This window comes from Coenobita brevimanus, chromosome 61 (assembly GCF_032717465.1).
Source record: "Coenobita brevimanus isolate Jiangsu-jjx chromosome 61, ASM3271746v2, whole genome shotgun sequence".
In the NCBI taxonomy this organism is placed as follows: Eukaryota; Metazoa; Arthropoda; class Malacostraca; order Decapoda; family Coenobitidae; genus Coenobita; species Coenobita brevimanus.
In genome coordinates, this window is record NC_137014.1 from 248,710 (window position 1) to 269,573 (window position 20,864).

Genomic DNA, 20,864 nt, shown 5'->3' on the forward strand with positions numbered 1-20,864 from the left:
ACACTCATATAAACAATATCATAGCAGCCAACACTAAATTGGAATAATTATCTCCAAACACTTGATCACAAAACAAACACCAGCAAACTTTACAAAACACTAAACAGCATCACACTCTCCAACAGCAACTGTACACAATCACACACTGCCATCACAACAGCAGACACCATACCCTCAAACAAACAACAAGCACTCTCATCAATCACTTTTCACATGTCAGTCATTTAAACCCCCACTGCGATGACTGGCATGTCATCTGATGCAAGAGACAGTTCCCCACAGACCCAGACTCTGCACCCTTCACTTACAACCAGACGAAGCACAACATCAGCAACCCTAAGCACTCATCTGCCTGTGGTCCAGATGGCATGAACAACATACATCTTAAACATCTTGGACCACAAGGCATACAAGCACTCACCAACATATCAAACTATGACTACTCACAAAACATAATACCCAGCATCTGGAAGCATGGTACTGTCATCACTCTCTCCAAAACCAACAAAGACCCCACATTAACTTCCTCACACTGCCCGATCATACTCCTCTGCACCCACTCCAGTCACTGAACGACTGGTATTACAATTAGTAACACCCCACATCCCCCAGCCCCTTCACAACATGGTTTCAGGCCACTACACTCCACAAACACTCTTCTTGCAGACCTTGCACAAAGAGTTTTTGATGGGATCAATTCAGATAGGCTAGCACACAGAACACTCCTAGTCACATTAGACATCAGTAAAGCTTTTGGTGGCATCCCTCGCCACAACCTTACAAACAAAATATTCAACACAAACATGCACAATAACACAAAAAGATGGCTGGCAAACTATTAGCAGGCAGATGAGCATGTGTAACATTTGCCGGTTAGTCATCGAACATCAGAAACTTCACAAACAGCGTCCCTCAAGGATCTGTTTTGTCCCTCTACAGTCTTAAACGTATACATGCACAACATACCCACATCCCTCACACCAAAGATATACATAGCTTCCTATGCAGATGACATAACACCTATATGTACCCACTAAAATGCAAACAGCCACACACATCCTCCAACCTTACCTCAACACACTACACGATTGGTTCACCACAAACAGACTCAAAACCCCCAGCCAAATCTACAGTGGCTCTTTTCACAATCTGAACAGCAGAACATAGTCACATTCCACATCTCACCATAAACAACACCCCTCTACCACACACACACACACACACACACACACACACATATATATATATATATATCCATCAATGTCATTTAAGCAGCACATCAAAAACATTAAAAATAAATTAACCCCAAGGCTCAATGCCCTAAGGTCACTTGCCCATTCAACATTCAGACACAACAAAGAAACCATCATTACAGTATGCAAACAATATATACGTTCAGTGATTAACTATGCAAGCCCTGCTTGGGCTTCTAACTTCAGTGAGGTTAGAAGCCCAAGCACCCTACAGACCATACAGAACACGGCCCTAAAAATAATCACAGACTGCACAGCTACTACACCTACAGACCACCTACACCAAGAAACCAGTCCTCAAAGTCAAGGATCATTAAACATGAGAGGCACACAAATTCTTGCTGCAGCCTCCACAAACCCACACCATCCACAATACTACATGGCAGCACATCCCCACACACCAAGGAATATCAAAATAACACCCAGCAGGGCTCTTGTTTGGCGAGCCACAGCTCGCAAATGCGAGTATTTTTTCCCTTCGGCGAACAAATTTTACATGCAAGTTGCCTTTTGGCGAGGAGAAAATACATCCACTTCAAAACCTAGGAAACTACAGTATAAGTAAATCTCACTTAAATGAACAAAAAAGCACATTGTGACTGATTATTAAGTCTTTCCTTGTCCCCACTGTGAATGTTTAAAACCTCATTATATGAGTCTAATCATCACAATGTGTAAAAAAATACATTTACTGCTTGTAAAATATTTCGGCTCGTAGTCAGTTTGGCTACTAAAAATTTATTTGGCTCGTAAATGTGAAACCTTAATGGCTCGCAACCATCGGCAGTTAGCAAAAGCCCTGCCCAGCACACGATATCATACACAAATACTATCATGTCTACCCCCTTGCCTGCTTCAAAACAGCTTCCAAAAGCATATCCATCCTCAAATCACTCGCCACTCCATTCAGTCACTCAAAGACAACACACAGCTGCATGCAAGGCCTCCCGATATCCACCCTTCTATATCCTACCTCCCTTGTGAGGACAGGGTCCACCTGGCCAGGCTGAAATGTGGGCATCATCCAGCCCTCAGGAGTTATCAGAAGAGGCTAGATGACTCCATTGCTGATGCCTGTCCAGGATGCAACACAGCGCCCCATACTATTAAGCACATTGTGGAAGACTGCATTGCACACAATTGCCTGCGGCAACAACACAAAATACACTCCTTGGGAGCTCTGTGGGAAAGCATGGTCTCGGCTGTGGCCTTCCTTAGGGACTCAGGGCTCTTCAGCCAGACTGCGGAACAACTACTACTACTACTACTACCAGTTCATCTTTCATAAGCTGAATAAAACCACCTGGGGGTAGCAGAAATAAACTTAAGAAAAACTGATCACCGAATTTAAGGGGTTAAAGTCTTTGATGTATGCAGGAAAAATGCTTCTGTCATCCCTTCAGCATGACAGATACATACTGTACAGTAGTGTATTATTGCTGCTATACCACTTTTACTGTAACTTGGCCAAAAACTGCCATATCTGTATCTTCAATGCTGAGTTGTAGCAATAGATTAAAACTATATTATGGTGCTAGTCATGAAGAAGTGATATGGAAAGGCTGTAGAACGGTAAAACTGTATACTCTGTTACTATTATTTATCTATATGAAATAAGCTGCAAAAGAACAAAACTCTCAGCCAAGTCAGGATGCAAAGGACATAACAAACTGTTTGATTTAGGTTTGTAGAATTTCCTGGTAATGAAAGCTAATGAAGACTTTATCTATACCCTTCATTTAAAATAATCTGCCCCAAACTGAAATTAAAATAAAGGAGATACCCAGTAGCAGTTATATGAAAAATATACAGTAGTGTCTGATGGAAGAGGTTAATTTCACAGTCCTATTTTCTGTGAACACATAAGTAACCATGCAGAGTTGCTTGTTACCTTATAGTTGTGGGGTAAGTTTGGTAACCAGTTACACAGTCATCATTTTTAGGCAGGGCTGTCATCCTAAAGTACACAGAGTCTAGCAGTGATAACAAAAATTGCTATAACCATGGGATCACTGTATTTACAGTATATTCCATAGCTACCCATTTACTTCATGGGAACAGTTGGTCTCTTATAAAGTTTCTTCCCTTGGTACTGACTTCTCCTTGGCTCTTGGCTGGGAAACACTGAAAAAAAAAGAAAGAAAGATGAAAAAAGCAACTTGGTGGCCACAACACTGTAACGGTTCATCATTATTCATAATCATCATCATCATCATCATCATTCTGACTTTTTTTCCCCCCCCCCCACACCTTAGGATGGGGTGAGGATTACCAACACAGAAGAGAATATTATTATGCCTCTTTGTACCTGAACAGCCTCTTTCATATCATATATACTGTACCGATATCTTTTTTATTTGAGGGCACACTATAAATAACAAGAAATAATCCTGTGCATATCAGTGAAATAGCTTTTCAGTTATTATTGCTACCACTGGATGAATCTGTTCAGTTCTGGGATGGCCTCTTGTACTGAAGGAGTAAATGACAGGTACATCTAACCTCTCCATTGAAAAAAAAAGTTTCTCCAAAGCTAAAGAAACTGTTTCAAGATGGTAAAAATAAGAATTAAAACTACCAACATTGCCAAGGGAATGCAGAATGGTCTCATGGTACACTGATACTACAAATTTTCAGGATAATCAATAAACATGGAAAAACACAGGACCTCAAAATTACTGTATTTATGGTTTGACTTTTGATCCCATTTATCTATCTATAGCCAGACGTCATAATCCCATAGGGTGGCCGTTTGTCTTTGAATGAGTGGTTTTACGGGGAAAGGCACTAACCCTCCGCTAACCCACTTGCTGATGTGTGGGGAACACGTGTGGGTTGGTTATATGGTTACCACCCAGCATTGTAAATGGTTTCCTGGCTTACAGGAAACCATTTGGCTTGCCACTTGATGTAAAGCCACCTGAAAAGGAAAGAAGAGTAATAAAAAGTGACAAGAATGATGAAAGACAAAGGAAGAGAAGAGGGTAGACTCAGAAAAAGAAAGATAAAAGTGAGGGAAGAAGTAGGCAGCACTACATCATGTGAGTGGATAATGGTTGCCATGAAATCCTCTAAAATGCCTAAACAAGAAAAAAGAAAATGGTGTCTGGGAGTATTAGCACAGGGAACAACTACACCAAGTATGAAGTGAATTGGTTACAAAATGAGAGAAATGGCACCAAAATGAAAAGTGTGTGGAAGAATGAAACTCAGCAATTACAGTACAATCTTCACCACAGTGCAACCTACATAAATATTTACTGAGGAATCCCTTGAGTACAGTGATGTCTTTTCTTTTTAGGTATCATACCTTCAGATAATTTTGTTCTGCTTAAGACTTTCTGAACAGAAAGGATTAGTTACAGCTCTCATTTATTGGGGTTTAAAACAAAGGTCTCCCTAGATTAAACAAAATATCTAAAGGTGGCATGAATAAGCTAAGACCACCGGGTTGAAATGAGTTAAAATTTTCTTGTATAACACGCTAATTATATCTTTACTTGTCATCATCCGATAAGATAATGTGGTATTTAGTACAACGGTATGAGCCAATCCCATTTTATCACTTATAAGGTGCAGGGATCTGAGACTTTGAAATAGCATCTATAAGCCAGTGTTGCCAGAGACAATGCAGGGATCCTCTCTTTGACTGAAGTATAGTATGCCTACAAGTGCAGCATGAGGGCCTTCATTCAAATTCCGGCCAGTACACTGATAAATTCAGTAAGTCATGTATGGCATTTACAGCTTGGTTACCATAGTTCAGTACACTTAAGGGTAATGACTACCTTACTTTCCCTGGTTGCACATGATCAAAAAAAACTACAGTCACCTCTTGAAGGTAAGACTTATGCAAGGCTGTCACTCTGACTGGTGTGTTATATCTATATCCAAAATAAACTGGTCAAGAGCAGTTGCCAGGGATCCTTCAAACCCCAAGAAGTGTGGTCTTAGGATGGTATTCTGAGTGGCTTTGGAGATTCTGTAACACCCTTTTCTTGCCAACTTATTCTGCACATTACACCTCAGTATCTTCTTGAAGGAAACTGGTGGACACCATGGAATTGTCAAAATTAAATAAACATACAAATTAATGTCAGGGTGTAATATGAAAAATATATATTCATGGAAGAGGTCCTGCAAAATCTTCAACGCCATTTATAATAGGATCCTTAGCTAAATGATGGCTGTATGAGGGTGCTATACTTTGTTCTAACTTTTCAAAAATCCATAACCCCTTTCTGCTTAGTTGTAGGTCAAGTACAGTCAAACTGATAATGTGATTACTGTAATAACCTAGGAGACTCATTTTTATTTCCTACCTTGCACCCACAGCAGTTCATGCAACCATGGTTTAGTAACTACTAAAGTTGTAGGAGTGGCCTGGTTTATAAGGAGGATCAGGGTATCAATGAGACTGACCAGACCTTGAACATATGTTTTATGTCTGGAAACCACAGACAACACTAGCATGTATTTTTTTTTCCCCCAAGGCAGTTCTTAATGCATTGCAATCCTGAATCATTTACCTACTCAGTCCCCTATCCTGGAGATCTCGATGAAGGACGTATCCACACATGGAGACCTCCAGGATTTTTGGAGACAAATTATTGAATTACAGTACTCTGTTATGCAATTTATGCAAATGCCCTTTGCAAGCTATATTACCAACATTTCACAACAAGTCGTACCACAGTCGCATTGTTTACATAGTATGTTTTCATTTTGATTTTATATAGATTTTCAAAAGTTGTGTGAGGAACGTCAACCGCGATGCTATCCCCTCGTGTACTTTGCATAAGCAATTTCAATAGTCTGTGATTTTACTGGTTCAATCAAGGAGTGCTTCTTATCAGTAATATATCAATAGATATGGATCATAACCATAATTTGATTATTCTAATAGCTGTTGTGCTGTTATGGAAAATGTGACCATCACACACGTTACCAGAAAGGTGAGAAACGTAACTTGTGCGATTTTTATTGAAATATGATTATACAATCAACTCTGATTACAGTTACAGTAATTGTAAGTATCACAAATATAAACAATATGTGTACTGATGTGAAATTTGCATAATAAACTTTACATAAACTAACCAGAAAGTGGTTGGTGGGGGCAATCACCATCCACTCACTTGATGTAGTTCTGCCCTCGGGTGCCTGCCCCTTCCTCTCTTCCTTCCTTCTTTCTATCCTTCCTCTTGTGGCTTTCTTTCCTTCATTCTTTCCTCTTCCTGTCTATGGGTGACTACACTGAGTGACATACCAAATGGTTTCCTGAACACCAGGAAACCATTTATTTTGCTGGGTGGTAACCATATAACCAAATTATGGCGCCTGGTGGTTTAGTGGGCAATTAAGGCACTCCAATCAGATTGAGCCAATGCAGGTTTACATCCAAGGGGTGGGTAGGGTTTATTGCTCATATAATGCCACTCAAGGATGAGTGAGGCTGGTCACTCTCATCTTAAATGTCGGGACCAACTTGCCTAGCCTCGGGCTCCTATCCTCCTCACGGGGTAGCACTTGATTGGATGAAGAATGGATGAATGACCTAACTGGAGGACAATTCTTATTTACGTGACATCAGCATATTCAAGAAATATCTACAACATGACATCATCAACATAGACTAGTTGATCGTGGAGGGAAAAGTCACCTTTTTGAATGTATGTACCATTTTTGATACTTGAGGAGCTGGCAAAGTCTGCACAACTATGTCCTCTGCTGTGTCATCTCTGTCTGGGTTGTCAAGGAAATGAAACTGAGTATGACCCACACTTATGATGCCCTTTTTTCTAAAGGAATTAACTTTGATCAGTGCCCTCTTCAGGCACTGACTCAATGACTGCAGTTCATAATATTCAGACAACATCATGGATGTATAATGAACCAGTAGTCATGAACATTACTATGGGGACAGGGTAGTCTGCCACCATAAGGCAAGTTAATAACACACATCCACCCCCCCCCCCAACGCCCCCTCCTTACCCTCACAAAACCACCGATTTGTTAGGCGGATGGATTGGAGATCTGAAGCTTTGCTCTTTCTCACATCTTGCCACGTGTAATATTAGTATAATTTATTCTACTGTTAGGTGTATTATTACTCATATATATCCACCTTCAGTTCAGTAAGAAGTAATTACTGTATACTGAGGTTTTAGCAGATTTCAACAGAATAACCCTGCTGTACAGAATTTTATTCAAAATATTTATTCATTTTCTAAACAGTATATTAAAATCTATATAACACTGACAAGTTATATGACTACTAGCCCTAAAAGTCCCCACTCTTGCCTTGTCATCTGGGGAGCCACATATCCACCCAACCACTCATCCACCTGCTCACTCAACCCATCCAAAACTCACTTTTCCCAGCCATCTGTGTGACCCACCAAACACACTGATCTTGGCCATCCACCCTGCTCACCCACAAATGCCACCCACCAAGCTCGTCTGACAGTGCCACCCAACACATCTACAACCATCCACACACAGCACCCCGACCACATAATATCCTCAGCCACCCAAGTGACCCATCGTGTCACCACACAACCTGGCGACTCACATATCCCACGATCTATCTTGCCCACACATTCCAACGACCTATCTTGCCCACCAACCACGGTCACCAACCCTCCCCACCCTTGAATGCCACCCACCCTATTCACCCAACAATGCCATCCATCACATCAACCCACCCAGCCCCCCCACTGTACCCACCCATTTCTCCCTGAATTCAGTGTAACTACGGTGTTTTTTTGTAGTTGTTGTTCCCTAGGCGGTCTGGCCAAACAGTTCCGAATGTTCTCTTGTTTAAAGCTGTGCATAAGAAACGTTACATCTTTTTCCAGTAATATTCCTCACGCTATGCACGTAACATGTGTGACAGAGCATATGGCTTACCAGAGACTCTTACAAGATATCACAAGGATACATTAGTAAGGTACTAGAATGCCTATTTATAATATAAAGTTATGTAAGTTTTCTTCAATTTGTAAGCTATGAAAAAAAAAAAAAAAAAAAAAGGGTTACTTCTGAAGTACTTCTACTTCAAGGTCATGGCACAGTCTGACTGCAAAATATATGTAAACATGTAGTGACACTTACAACTCAAGCAGATGCTATTTCAGTTAAAGCCAATGACAGCATTCTAAACAAATACATACTCAGGTCAGTGATGATGAGAAAATCACTAATTTCAGCATGAATTTTTCGTCAGTGACATGGTGCGACATTTTTTAGTGCCTCACTCTCAGTAGATAGTTTATAAACTCTTTCTGTCCAGATCCACAAAATTCAGTGTTTAAGCTTTATTACCATCATCATCATCATCCGGACCTCCTTTCCCATCCAAGGGCTGGGTGAGGAGTAGCAACGTCCAGACAGCCTAAGTTTGCCCAATCCAATGGGCCATGCTTACATTCACTTATCATTCCAGCCCCTGGAATCCTGGCTCTACCTGATACACCAGAAACTTTCACCTCATTCTGTAGCTTCACATAAAAGTATCAGCCTGGATGCTGTCATGTTAAAGAAGGGTGCCAAATCCCTGATCACGCATGTCTTCTCACAACGTTCATCCAGCCAGCTCGATCTGTTGTCAGTTCCCTAGCCTCACTGACTTCCAAACCTCTCTTCCTAACACACTCATTCACCATATCCCTCTACCATCTCCTCTGCTCTTACTCTTACCTTTTCATTTTCATGCCACACCACAGTCTCACATCCATTTGTTAAAGTTGGCACTAACACTCCTTCATGTAAGCCTTGCACAGCTGCAACACCCAAGCCCCTGTTTCTTATTATGTCCTTCATAGTGCCAGCTACTTTCCTTCCTTGTATCACTCTACTTTCCACTTCTTTTGCACATTTTCCTCTCTTTTCCATCATTGTACCCAGGTATTTGAACTTTCTCACCATTTACAGTCTCTTACCATTCACTGTAACATCACACTGGGAGTCTCCATCTCTCTCACTTTACTCTTTCCTACATTTACTTTCAAGGTACGACACTCACAGACATAAGCAAAATTCTGCACTAGTCTACCAAGTTTTTTTCAGGTATTTGCAAGTAGCACTGCATCATCAGCATACAACAAATTTGAGCTATTCCATCCACTGCCATTCATTGCCAACGCCATCCCTCTTTTCATTACTCGTGTTTTTACTTCTCTCATCACCGCATCCATATATATTTTGAACAACCTTGTCGCACACCCACACTGATTGTGAACCATTCACTTAGATGCCCATTCTCCCTTACAAATGCCTCACTGCCATCATAAAAACTCTTGATGGGACTTAGCAGTTTACCATCTAAGCCATACATGTGCTTTAAAATGATATATAATTTATATATTTTTTATTTGAAATTTGAAAGCCTGATTAATGGGAATAGAGAGAGCAGAGCCACTGTAAACTTGATTGCTTTTGGTGGTGTGCAGAGAAGGAATGCAGTGATAGGAAATGTGACACTCACACAGGTGAAGAAGGCTGTGAAATGGCTGAAAAATGGGGAAAGCAGCTGGGGTTGATGGGGCGTATGCAGAGATGACTACGTGTAGTGGAGACAGTGGAATGAAGTGCTTGTTGGAGATATGTAAGAAGGCATGGATGAGTGAAAAAGCGCCAGTAGAGTGGAAAAAGGCTGTGATAGTACCCCTGTACAAAAATAAATGAGCGAAGTGAGTTTTCATTTTTTAAAGGCTCCAACATGCTTGCATGTGTTGGCCTTGGTCACCTAATGGCGGCTCTCCACACTGCACGATCCATTGCACCCTCCCTGTTCGGTCCCTTAACTCTGAGGTCACACTTAACGACCTCGTCCCATGTCTTTCTCGGTCTACCTCTCATAACCCCACCCCCAATATTAACACTTCTCACCTTCCTCACCCAATTATCATCCCCCATCCTCTCCACATGTCCAAACCATCTCAATCTACCTCTCCTCATCACAACACCAATACACTCCAGTCCCATCCTACTTCTCAACTCTTCCATCGTAAACCCAGCCCCTCCAGGCCTTGGACACAGGGACGCACTGCACATCCACCTAATCATTGTCATTTCTGTACGTCTGAGCTGACGAATATCTTCCTCCTTCACTGCCCAGGTCTCACTACCATACAGCATTACACTCCTACCACATGCTGCATACAAAGACCCCTTAGCACGTAGGGAGAGGCAAGAGCTCCCTGAACTTCTTCCAACCACTTCTCATCCTAGCCACAGAGCTAGCTCCAGCCCCACCTCCAGCACACATGTCTCCCAAATAACAAAACTCTTCCACACACTCAAGAGATTCACCAGCAAGTTCAATCCTTTCACGTCTGACAATCTCCACCTGCTCACCCCGACACGCCGTACACATAAAATCAGCATTATCTCGCAGTCTACCTCTGATACCACTACATCTCTTATGCACCCATTTATCACAAACACCGCACAAGATGGAATTACCGTACTTCCCACGCCCTTGTGGCAAACTGCACATGGCCACTCTCCCTCGTCTTTGACAGTACCGCCACCAACCCTAGATATCATCACTTTTGTTTTATCTGCATTTACCCTTAAACCCTTGTGCCCCATACCATCTCTCCACTTCCTAAACCCTTCCTCCGCCTCCCTTTCGTTCTCTGCAATCAACACCAAATCATCAGCATACAACAACTCGCATGGGAGTCCGTTTCTAAAGTTACGTTAAAGAGCTTCAAGTACCATGATAAACAACATGGGACTCAAGACTGACCCCTGATGCACACCAACATTCACGGAAAACTCATCACTCAAATCTCCATTCACTCTTACCTGGGTGTGGGCACCCACATACATAGCCATAACCACCCTAACCAGCCACTCCTCCAAGCCAAGCTTTCTCATTGCCCACTTCACCACCTCTCTAGGGACTCTGTCAAAGGCCTTTTCCAAATCAACAAAAACAAAATAAAGATCCCTTCTCCTACCAATATATTTTTCCTGAAGCTGTCGAACAATGAATATGGCATCAGTGGTCCCCCTACCTGGCATAAACCCAAACTGCATCTCATCAATATTCACTCTTTCTCTAATCATACCTTCTAAAACTCTCTCCATTACCTTCATTATCTGATCTAAAAGCTTTATACCTCTATAATTTCCTCTTTCCAGGGCATCACCTTTCCCTTTATACACATTTACAATTACACTCTTCAGCCAATCATCTGGGACAACACACTCATAAATAATCCCATTTATCAGGTCAGTGACTAACCTCACCCTATATCACCTGAGGCCTTCAAGAATTATTGAGGCATAAGTTTATTGATTGTGGTAGAGAAGGTATATCGATGAATTACTATACAGAAAGTAAGAGAGATATCAGAAGTCCTAGTGAGTGATGAACAGGATGGCTTTAGGAGTGGCAAAGGATGTGGATCAAATACAGTACCGGTATATATTTGCAATGAGACAGATAGTGGAGAAGGCTTGTGAGAAAGACTATAAGGTGTTTATGGCATTCACAGATCTGGAAAAAGCATACGACAAAGTAGAGTGAGAAGGATTGTGGATGGTTTTGCGCATGTATGGTGTAGATGGTAAGCTGCTAGGTGCCGTCAAGAGTTTTTATGATGGTAGTGAAGCACTTGTAAGGGTAAATGGGCATCTAAGTGAATGGTTCACAATCAGTGTGGGCGTGCAACAGGGTTGTATGATGTCCTTATGGTTGTTCAATATATATATGGATAGGTGATGAGAGCATTAAAAATGCAAGTAATGGAGAGAGGGATGGCATTAGTCATGAATGGTGATGGATGGAATATCTAAAATTTGTTGTATGCAGATTTTGCAGTACTACTTGCAAATAACAGACAAGAACTTTGTAGACTAGTGCAGGGTTTTGTTGATGTCTGTGAGCGTTATGCCTTGAGAGTAAATGTAGAAAATAGTAAAGTGATGGTTACTGAGAGGGAAGGTGACTCCCAATGTGATGTTACAATGAATGGAGAGAGGCTGCTATTGGTGAGAGAGTTCAAATGCCTGGGTACAATGATAGAAAAGAGAGGGAAATGTGCAAATGAAGTGGAAAGCAGAGTGACACAAGGAAGGAAAGTAGCTGGTGCAATGAAGCCCATGATACGAAACAGAGGCTTGAGTATTGCAGCTGCACGAAGCTTACATGAAGGAGTGTTATGGCCAGTTTTAACATATGGATGTGAGACTGTGGTGTGGCGTGAAAATAAAAAGTCAAGAGTGAAAGCAATGGAGATGGGACTGCTGAGGAATGTAAGTGGAGTACAGAGACTAGATAGGATACAAAATAATGATTCGTGAAAGATGTGGAGTGAGGAAGTCTGTGGACACAAGAATTGAAGGGAGTGTACTGAGATGGTATGGTCATGTGAAGAGAATGGATAACAATTGAGTGGTGAAAAAATTATATCTGAGCAAATTTGAAAGAGGGAGGAGGCGAGGTAGGCAAAGGAGAAGGTGGAGGGATATGGTGGATAAATGTGTAAGGAAGAGAGATTTGGAGGTCGGTGAGGCTAGGGGACCAACAAGAGATCGTGCTAGCTGGATGAATATTGTGAGAAGCGCATGATCAGGGATTTGGCACTCCTTTTAACATGACAGAGTCCGGATTGACTCTATCGTATACATTTATGTGAAGCTACGGTATGTGGTGAACGTTTATGGTGTATCAGATACAGCCAGGATTCCGAGGGCTTGAATGGTGAATGAATGGAAGCATGGCCCATCGGATTTGGCAAATTTGGGCTGTCTGGATACTGCTATTCCTCACCCTGCCCTAGGGTGGGAATGGAGGTCCGGATGATGATGATGATATTTTTAATCTATTCTGAGACTGACACTAAAGCTTGACACTTGCATGGAATGACCCAGTAGGGAAATGATTCAAGATCACAACACATGGAGAGCTGCTGTCAACTGAAAAGATCTACACATCATAGCATGATCAACAGTTTCTAAACATAAAACTACAAACTACCAACACAAACCCTCTATATGTTACCTGGAGTGATAAGTGTGATTTTAGCTGCCTGTGGCTGTGTGAGCATGGATGGTGAGGGTGCTGGTGAGCTGCTGAGTTGCTGAGGTGACCCACTGCGCCCAGAGTCTTGAGAGCGGGCAGAACAGAGTGAGCTGTGCCGACTGCTACCATGATGCCACCACGTTCGCCTCCCTGGCGACACACTGCGCCCACGATCCTGACTCACATTGCTGCCATTGCTGCTGCTCCGTGATGACTGCATACTGCCTAAACTGGACCTGAAATACAAGCAACATATTCCCTTAGAATTAAATCAACATCACTGTAAATCAATTTTCTCTTAAATTGAACAAAGGGTGGTGTAGAGGTTGATACTGTGCAAAAATAATTCACTCTGCAAGTGGGATGAATGGAGAGCGAAAGACTGACAGAGGAGTGTATAAGAGAAAGGCAGCTATGAGAAGGAGAGGGAGATAGAGAAAAAAAAAAAATGTGGAGAGAAAAGGTGCAAGAGCATCTAAGTGGGGACAACTTGCATAGTCACTCCTTTTGGTTTTGTTGTTAATAAAGAAAACTTATACTCCTTTGCTTCCACCACTGTAAGTCATCAGGGTTAATCGTATTTCTGCCCAGTCCTACCTAGAATATGTACTGGTATATTCTTTAAGTTAATTAAAGGAGAAATTCCAGTTTTGTTTGGTAGGCTCGCATTTTCATTTATAGCAGCATGTGCTCCACAGGCTGGCTTGGATGATGTAGAAAAAGATAGATTCTAGGATGACTTAACTGGTATGGGGGATGATGGGATTGTAGTTTTGGGAGGGGACTTAAATGGTCATGTAGGTGAAGCAGTCCAGGGATATGAAGGGGTTCATGGGGGATGCGGATATGGTACGAGAAATGAGGAAGGGGAAAGGATACTAGAGTTTGTGGAGGCAATGAACATGATTGTGTGCAACAAGCATTTTAGGAAAACAGAGAGTAGGCTGATTACATAAGAGTCTGGAGGAAACAGTTGCTAGACAAACTATTTCCTGGTCAGGAGGGCTGACAGGATGTTGTGGAGGGATGTTAAAGCTATAGGGAGCAAAGAGTGTGTGCTGCAACACAAGGTACTGATATGTGACACGTTGCTTAAGGAGTGGGTGATGAAGAAGAGGACCTATGCACCTAGGAGGAAAATATGGAAGCTGAAAAACAAAGTAGGAAGGGATGTCTTCTGTAGCAAGAGGTTGGTGAGCAGGGTGGCTCAATGGTAATGCGTGTGACTTCAGATCGCGAGGTCGAGAGTTCGTGCCGCACCCGGGTAGCTTCCTTCGCTAGGAGGGGTAGCGCTCTCCTGTAACCCTAGCAGGGCTATATGATCTATCTAGGTCTAGCTCAGGGGATTAATCCCTTCTATAGCAAGATGAGTAGGGTGGTCGCTGAACAGAAAGTTGTTAAATAAAGTGTTAACGAACAGTACAGAGCTCTCAAGAACAATCTCCTGAGAGTTATTGATTCAGTGTGTGGAAGGACAAAGGACCCCTCAAGACATAAAGTAACATGGTGGTGAGTTGAGGGTGTAGAAGCTGCATTTAAGAATAAAAGAAGGCTTTTCCAGGAAACGAAAAGTGGTGGTAACAGAGGAATGCTTCGCTGCCAGGCGAAGGGCTAGAATGAGGAATACAGGACAAAATATGAGTCTCGGGAGACTTTTGCTGGATAACCGAGATAGAGTTAAGATGAAGAATATGATATGGTGGCAAATCAGATGATGAGGGAAAACAGGGATATCATAGGTGACCAGTGTGTGAAGAAAGATAAGGACAGATAGTAGTGAACAGTGAGGATATTAAAGACGCCTGGACAGAGCTGTACTTTGTTTTTGTTGATTTGTAGATGGTCTTTGACAGAGATCCTAGAGAGGTGGTGATGCGGGCAATGAGAAAGTCTGGGATCGACAAGTGGCTGGTTAGGGTGGTTGTGGCCATGTATGTGGGTACTCGCATCCAGGTAAGAGTGAATGGAGATTTGAGTGATAAGTTTTCTGTGAATGCTGGTGTGCATCAAGGGTCAGTCTGAGTCCCTTGTAGTTTATTATGGTACTCGAAGCCCTCTCATGTGACTTCAGAAATGGACTCCCGTGGGAGTTGCTGTATGTTGATGATTTGGTATTGACTGCAGAGAATGAAAGGAAGGTGGCAAAAAGATTTAGGAAGTGGAGAGATGGTATGGGGCACAAGGGCTTAAGACTAAATGCAGATAAAACCAAAGTGATATATCTAGGGTTGGTAGCAGTACTGTCAAAGAAGAGGGAAGGTGGCCATGTGCAATTTGGCACAAGAGCATGGGAAGTAATTCCGTCTTGTGCAGTGTTTGTGATAAGTGGGTGCATAAGAGATGTAGTTGTATTAGAGGTAGATTGCAAGATAATGCTGATTTTATGTGTGCAGTGTGTCGGGAAGAGCAGGTGGAGATTGTCATGCGTGAAAGGACTGAACTTGCTGGTAAGTCTCTTGAGTGTGTGGATGAGTTTTTTTTATTTGGGACACATGTTATGTGCTGGAGGTGGGGCTGGAGCTGGCTCTGTGGCTAGGGTGAGGAGTGGTTGGAAGAAGTTCAGGGAGCTGTTGCCTCTCCTGACACTGAGAGGGCTCTCCCTACATGCCAAGGGATCTTTGTATGCAGCATGTGTTAGGAGTGTAATGCTGTATTGTAGTGAGACCTGGGCAGTAAAGGAAGAGCATATTCGCAGGCTCAACCATACAGAAATGATAATGATTAGGTGGATGTGCAGTGTGTCCCTGAGTGCAAGACCTGGAGGGGGGGGGGGAATAGGTTCTTCTTCTTCTTCTGGGTGTAGAGGGCAACGGTCGAGGACACGACTCACTGCCCTTCCTCAGCCGATGGTGCAAAGTCTTAGGTCACAGACGGGTGAGCTGCCCTGACGATCGCAGGAATCTACATAGCAGGCACATGACTTGCAGACGCGTATCAGGGTCACCGGAGCCACCAAGTAGTAGACGGAGGGAGAGGCGGGGGTATCCAAGGGTAGCCAAGTGTTCTTGGAGGGCCACGCGGTAGGAGTGAAATCTGGGACACCACAAGAGGAAGAGGGAGGGAGAGGCGGGGGTATCCAAGGGTAGCCAAGTGTTCTTGGAGGGCCACCTGGTAGGAGTGAAATCTGCGACACCACAAGAGGAAGTGTTCAACAGTCTCCTCGGCACGGGGACACCAGGGACACCACGGGGAATCTACCAAACCTAGACGGTATAGGTGGCCATTCAGGCCCGTATGGCCAATATGCAGGCGGGTGAATGCCACGTCCAGTTGGCGGCAGGGATGGCGGGCCCAGGGGTGGATTGCAGCATCAGCAAGGACGAGTCCTAGAGAGGTTGTGTCTAGCTCAAGAGAAAGGGAATGCTCCCAAAGAGATGTACAGGCTTGTCAGATATGAGAGCGGAGAGCAGCAGGATCCGGATCAAGGCAAGTGAGATGTTGGGAGTGGTGGGCTTGCTGAGCTGCATGATCCACAATTTCGTTGCCACAAATGCCTACATCCGAAGGAACCCACTGAAGGTGTACAGTCCAGAGGGGGGAGGCAAAATATATAAGGAGGGAGTGATTCGCACGGAGTAGTCGCACATGAGAGGATGGCCAACTGGAGAGGAGGAGGTGTAAAGATGACTGGGAATCAGTGTAAAGCACTATTGGTTGAGGTGGCAAGTGGCATTTGACAAAAGTCAGGGCTTGGAGGATGGCATATAATTCTGTAGTGAGGACAGAGTGTGGTCCAGATAGGGTCCAGGTCTGGCAGAGAGAGAGGTCTTCAAAGTACACTGCTGAGGCATAGGAGGCAGGAGGGGAGTATGAGCCGTCAGTAAAGATTCTGAAGAAGCTTCCACAGAGGGAGGTATCCATAAGGTGGAAAATTTGGTTGGCCAACAAAGCATCAGAGGACTTTTGAAATGGGACAGGGAGGTCTGGGGACACCATGGGGGAGAGGTCAAACCACGGAGGGACAGGTGAGATGGAGGGAGTGGGGGAGGAAGACAGGGGTGAAATAGATAAGGTATAACAGGCCTGTAGGCCACGAAAGATGAAGGGTGGGTTTGCACGGGGCCATCGAAGGGGAGGACTGACTAGAGGGATTCGAGAATATAGGATAGAAAGCGGGTGCTGGGGGGGATGTCCAAGAAGACGGTGGAGGAGATGACAGTCAAGGCCAATACGCAATGTGGAAAGGGGGAGCATTCCTGATTTGGAATGGAGGGATACAACTGGGGATGACTTAAAGGCCCCTAGGGCTATACAGAGGGCAGTGTTTTGGATTACATGCAGCCTCTGCAGGTGAGAAGAGGAGGCAGATCCATAAGCTGATGAGCCATAAGTGAGTCGGCTTAAGATGAATGCGGAGTACAGATGGAGCAATCTCTCCCTAGTTGCACCCTAACGCACTCCTGCTATGCTACGCATGATGTCTAGTCGTCGGAGGCAGGAGGATCGGAGGTAGTCTATGTGGTGTTTCCAAGTCAGTCTGGGGCCATCTAATCGCAGTCTAAGAAAGGTGTGCCTAGACTGTAGGGGTACAAGAGAGCCGTTTATCCGAATACGTGGAAGGGTAGGGAGTTTGCGCAGGGTGAAGCACATGAGAGAGCTCTTCCCGGCTCTCACTGTCAGACCCCATGTCGCGGCCCAGGCGACAAAGACGTCTACTGCCTGCTGGAGGCCTGACTGGGCATCGTGTAGTTGATCTGCACTACAGAGGAGAGAAACGTCGTCCGCATAGATAAGGAAGGAGACTCCTGGGACTCGGGGGATGTCTGACAGTAAGATGTTAAAAAGGAGGGGGTTGAGAACAGCCCTGTGGGACGCCCCTGTGAATCACAGAACAAGATGATTTTATATTCCCTAGGGAAACGGCAAATGTGCGGTCTGTGAGAAAGCTTCGTACCCATGCCAGGGCTGGACCTCTCACCCCCTTTGTGCTGAGCTTATATAGTATACCAGCATGAGGGGCTGAGTCAAATGCGCTCTGAATGTCTACAAAAGCTGCCAGGAGATATCGACGGTGGCAATATGAGGAGCGGATGTGGTGTTCGATCTGGAGGAGGATGTCCGCAGTGCTCCTTCCTGGTCGGAAGCCACACTGGTCCTCCCGGAGGAGACCATGGTGTTCTAGCCTCCATGTAAGGCGCCTGGTAACCATGCGTTCAAGCACCTTGCCGACATTTGATAATAGGGCAATAGGTCGATGGGAGGAAGGCAGGAAGGGGTCCAGTCCTGGTTTGGGAAAGGGGAGAAGGAGGGATTCCTTCCATGAGGAAGGGAATGTGCCTGACAGCCAGCTGTCACTGAACAGGCCTAGTAGGGAGGTAAGGAGGAGGGGTGGGAGGTGTTTTAGGAATTCATTAGGGACCAAGTCGGGGCCACAAGCTTTCCCACTCCTGGCAGAATGCAATGTGTGTTGGAGTTCAGGGGGGAGGAATGGGGAGGCAAGTCCCTCTGGAGAGGGGGATGAGATTCCATCCTGGATGACCTGCTGGAGGTGGTCTAATATCGCCAGGGGGGCGGGAACACCAAGCTGTGACTGGAAGAACTGTGCCAGGAACTCTGCTTTGTCATGAGGGGTGAGGAGGGTAGCACCGTCCTTGACCAGAGGGTATGAGTGTACGTTGGGGAGTCCCTTCATGGATCGGACGAATTTCCACGTTCTGGATGTAGAACTGGAGAAGGACAGAGAGGAGCAGAAGGCTGACCAGGCTGTACGTCGTGCCAATGATATGATGCGTTTGCATTCTGCCTCTCGGCGACAATGTTGAATCTTGAGGCGGAGACAGGGGTTACATCTCCAAGCATTCCAAGCTGAGAGACGAGCTCGGACGGCACGGGTGCAGTCATCCGTCCACCATAGCACCGGTGGGCGCTTTGCACCCCGACGTGATGATAATTTGAAAACAAAACGTCCTGCCTCCACGAGGGATGAAGAGAACTTTGCCGCCCGTTCGTCAAGGGACAAGTCTGACTGGGGGGGAGGGATGCTATGGGCTGCACAGAATTGTGGCCACCGATCTGAGGTCAACCGCCATCGGGGGCATGGGGCATACTTAGGTGGGGGCGACAGGCCGGCAATATCAAGGAGAACCGGGAGGTGGTCACTCCCGAGGTAAGGGCCAGTAGTCACGGCCGCGTGCTGAAAAAGCGGATCACCAACACAGAGATCTAGGGTGGAGGGACGACCAGTCCGTGGGTCAAAACGAGTCTGGAGGCCCATAGGTGTGAGGAGGGTGAAGCGGGAACTCTCAGGAAGGAAACTGAAGATGGATCTGCCTGATCGATTTGTAGAGCCACTGGTTACACACGGGTCCCAGTGTGGATGGCGGGCATTAAAGTCTCCCATAAGGAGGCATGGTGGCTGGAGGTGGTCTTGATAGTATCAGAGCTCTTCCAGGGTCAAGTCCTGGCAGGGGTTGTATACGACAGCTACTGTGATCCAGCCCATAGAGAGGCAAAGATGGACAGCAAGGAATTCCATGACACCCTGGATTGGCCTAGGGATTGTGAGTTCTGAACAGGGGATGGAGTCATGGATCATAATCACCACGCCCCCTCCCGCTCTTTGGCGATCCGCGCGGACAACGTGATAGCCCCGGACTGACAGATGGAGGTTAGGGCAAAGCCAGGTCTCACAAATGCCAACGACCCCAGGGGAAAGGGTTGACACTGTCATCTTCAGGTCGTGCGTCTTACGCAGGAGGGAACGGGCATTCCAGAGGATGAAACGGTTGATATGTGGGGGCGCCATTATTGTCGGGTGAGGAGGGAAAGCACGCGTGGTAAGAGTCTGGTAATGATATCCAGTAATGACAGACCACTTTGGTACAAGGATAAAGCTTCCATAATTATGTTGATAAAGGAATCAGTTACTGGTGTTTCATGGAGGCCTGAGGGTGGCAGGGAGTCATCCTGATGAGAAGGTAGTACAGATGGGCGAGAGCATGAGCAATGTGCATTGACAGGACGGGGTGCTGAGGAAAAGGGGCGTGGCTGGGAGAGACTGGTCGGGGGGATCACAGGGGGGGTGGCGGGATCAGAAACTGGCTTCACACTATGGGTGGGACGAGGACGATAACGTTGGGGCTTCAGATCTGGAATAGGATGGGACGCGATCTCGCGGGGTGGGGAGGTATGGATGTCCGTGTCTGATTCCTTGTCGGTGATGTCCGCCTCTGGTGGTTGCAGGTCCTGTAGGGCAGAGAAACCGTTGGAGGTGACTGCAGCAAAACTGAGGCCCTTCTGCACGGTGCGGCTGGGTGGATGAGAGGACACAGACGGTGCTGACTGAGCGGGGTGAGGGGGTGAGGCAGTGCGTAGTGCCAGGTTGAGGGAGTGTAGCTTGGTGTTCGCAGATTGGAGGGAGGATGGGTTGTTTCGGGCTGTCTCATGAATGGCAAGGGCTTGTTGATATACTGGACATGTTCGTGATGTGACAGTGTAGGCGTCGCCACAGAAAAAGCAGTAAGGGTCCTCTGTGCATGGCTCCCCAGTGGTGGAGCGGTAGGGTTGAAAGCGGGTACAGCATGCACATCGGACCTTGTTGCGACAGGAGAGGGATCCATGCCCAAACTGAT

General features: G+C 45.1%; 1 protein-coding gene across 1 annotated transcript in view; it reads right to left on the minus strand.

The window, feature by feature from the left end:
* Positions 1-3,195: 3,195 nt before the first annotated feature.
* The window catches only part of Ccdc39 (Coiled-coil domain containing protein 39), an 88,423-nt gene continuing 70,754 nt past the window's right edge, over positions 3,196-20,864 (minus strand). Inside the window, exons 16-17 of the mRNA XM_080275265.1 lie at positions 13,273-13,529; positions 3,196-3,377 (exon numbers count right to left, since the gene is read on the minus strand). Coding sequence (XP_080131391.1) covers positions 3,298-3,377; positions 13,273-13,529 — 337 coding nt within the window. The 3' untranslated portion in view covers positions 3,196-3,297. The remainder of the gene's footprint in view (positions 3,378-13,272; positions 13,530-20,864) is intronic.